Genomic DNA, 2,821 nt, shown 5'->3' on the forward strand with positions numbered 1-2,821 from the left:
CCGCTACATATATAATATCATCCCAATATTTACACCCAACAAATTTTAACATCATCCAATGTCTTAACTTTTACCACCATTTCAGTTTGAGCAAATCTGTCACATTTTTTCATACGATGAGAAATTCTGTAACTTGTTAAGGAAAGTATTTTACAGTTAAAGAAGCAGCAGAACAACATAGCCATACATGACATATTCTTTTGCGAAGAAAGTTTTCATCTTATATAACCAATCAAGATAAGATGTAGGAGAACCATTTCTAGAGTACTAAGAAAGAATTTAGTGACCAAAGACCTTCCTTAGCTTCCAATATTCGACAAACAATAGGACAAGTAAATCTGTCAAGCAACCTGAGAGCCACAATATACAAGCCAATGCTACTTCAGTAAACTCAGAATCTAACTTCTGAACAGTTATTTCACAAAACATGCTTCAACCCACCACATAACACTGCAGAAACTGCATAATAATTGACGAAAACAATACAATTGGAAATGAACAGAAAGTCGTTAAAAAGTTGCACCTTTCCCAAAATATTTCCACCATCCAAACGAGATTCTGTCAAGTTACACTTCCTAATCTGTCCACGCAAATATTTGGCTCTACCTTCTTCCATATTCGTATCCTCGACGGAGATATAAGCAAAAACATTACTTTTCTTCTCTTCACCTTTGGCCGCCTGGTCTAATATCGAAGGAATAACCTGTAAATCAAGAAACATCAATTTTTTCCAAAAAAAAAACCGTAAATTTACAAACATTTCTCAAACCTAAAATTACGTACACTTCACAAACCACAGTCGCAAAACCTTGTTTTACCGAAATGTTGCATTTCATGTCTCTTGTTAATGTTGTACAAATCTAGGACACAAGTGCAACATTTCCATAAACATAAGTGTGACAACAGCATTTCTATAAAATAGAAAACAGTTAATTGCATAAACCTCGAATGTGTTCTATCGAAAAGCTGGAAACTTGTCTCGGGTTCATGTTTTACAAATCATGTTAAAAACTACCATTTAGGAAGACTTTACCACGACTTTTACAAATCATGAAGAACAAGTACAACGTTTCTAAAAACATGAGTGTGGAAGGCGGCATTTCGATAAAAAAATGCAAAACCGATTTCGATTATTCTCCGCAAGAAAATCACCTATTTCCTAACCGAAAAATTAAATTCTCAATTAACTACTTGATTGCTGAACTTACCATAGAGTGAATAGGCATTTTGATTTCAATCGTCTTCATCAACTCCGGCACCGAGAAGTCCCAATACCGAATGGTCCCGTCGAGCGAAGCGGTCCAGCAGAAGCAGAGAACCTTGCCGGCGGGGCTCGAGGCCGGCACCACCACGACCGAAGTCACCGCCGCGGTGTGGCCTTCCAACGACGATATCTGACGAACAAAAACAAAAGGGACGAGAAAGCTAAAGTCCAGTGGTTCGAGGAAGAAAGGAAATTATTCAGGAGTTGGAGGGAAGAACTGCAAAAAGACCGAACCTGCAAGCCGGTGGAAGTGCTGAAGACGGCGACGGAGGAGCCGGCGCAGAGGAGGAGGCGCTTGGCGTCGTTGGAGAACGCCGGCGCCGCCGCGACGTAGCTCTTGCCGCCGCTGATCATTTTTTTAAAGAGAGGAGCGAGAGAGAGAGAGAGGTTGTCGTCTTGGCTCTTTCGGTGTTGGTGGTGTTTGGCGTTGCTGTGCTTGCTTTTTCGCGCCTGGTAGAAGCCCTAAACCCGTTCCACGTTTTTTTTTTTTTTTTTCCAAGAAATGTTGAATGATGAATTCCTAAACCCCTTTGCTTTTGTAACTTGGGCTTCGGCCCAATACATGAGTAATGGATCAGACCATGCCCATAGGTTATTTTGAGGCCGTTTGGTTCACGCCTTCTTGATTAAAAAATCATTGGTAGGAAATTCTTAAATTCCAATTCTTTATGGAAAAATATTGTAATAATATCATGATTTTAGAAATACATTATTTTTTTAGTAAATAGAAAATTTTTGAAATTAAATTAAGTAAATAATAAATTTTAAAATTATTTGAAATAAACAGTAATTTACCACGTAAATGTGTTATTTACGACTAAAAAATTTAACTTACGTTGTAAAAAATCTTTATCAACGTGAACAAAAATTTAGCTGTTGTAAAAAGAAAAATTACATGAAAAAAATTATTTTTACTAGTTATAACTGAAATATTTATGTGGTAAACTTTTATTCACTTAATTTAATTTCATAAATATGTTATTTAATACATTCTTCTTAAATACATTTGCCAAACAGACCCTTGGGTTATTTACACATAATAAAGGGAAAAAAGGAGAACTATTATACTCAAGATGGTAAAAATATTATTTATGTCACTTTTCCATCCTTGAACATAGTTATCACAGTCGTGATGACCAGATTTTTTTTTTTTTTTGCCACAAAAACACTGTTATATTGCCAAATGCTTTATTTAACCATGACATATAACATTCTAGTTATAATGGGCGTGGTTTTAATAGTTACTTCAATATTTACTTATCAATATGTATCATTATTTTAATTGTAAGATACTGATTCGACAGTTGTAATAAATTATATAGTTGACTAAAAGAATTATGACAATTAAGGATATTGGATTTTTATCATGTTACATCATCAAATTTATATGTTTGTGTGTGTGTATATCTAGGTGTAGTTTTAATGGTTATTATAATATTTACTCATTAATTGGTATTATAATTTTAGTCATAAGATATTAAGTTGATGGTTGTAATAAATAAAATAATTGATAAAAAAATTAATGATAATTAAATTTTTTTCACATCACATCATTAA

At 34.3% G+C, this 2,821-nt stretch overlaps 1 protein-coding gene across 1 annotated transcript in view; it reads right to left on the reverse strand.

The window, feature by feature from the left end:
* The window catches only part of LOC21399798 (WD repeat-containing protein 75), an 8,575-nt gene extending 6,841 nt beyond the window's left edge, over positions 1-1,734 (reverse strand). The window contains exons 1-3 of the mRNA XM_010095917.2: positions 1,499-1,734; positions 1,209-1,394; positions 524-703 (exon numbers count right to left, since the gene is read on the reverse strand). Of these exons, the coding sequence (XP_010094219.1) occupies positions 524-703; positions 1,209-1,394; positions 1,499-1,618 (486 nt within the window). The 5' untranslated portion in view covers positions 1,619-1,734. The remainder of the gene's footprint in view (positions 1-523; positions 704-1,208; positions 1,395-1,498) is intronic.
* Between the last annotated feature and the right edge of the window lie 1,087 nt (positions 1,735-2,821).

Source organism: Morus notabilis, unplaced genomic scaffold (assembly GCF_000414095.1).
Source record: "Morus notabilis unplaced genomic scaffold, ASM41409v2 Scaffold499, whole genome shotgun sequence".
In the NCBI taxonomy this organism is placed as follows: Eukaryota; Viridiplantae; Streptophyta; class Magnoliopsida; order Rosales; family Moraceae; genus Morus; species Morus notabilis.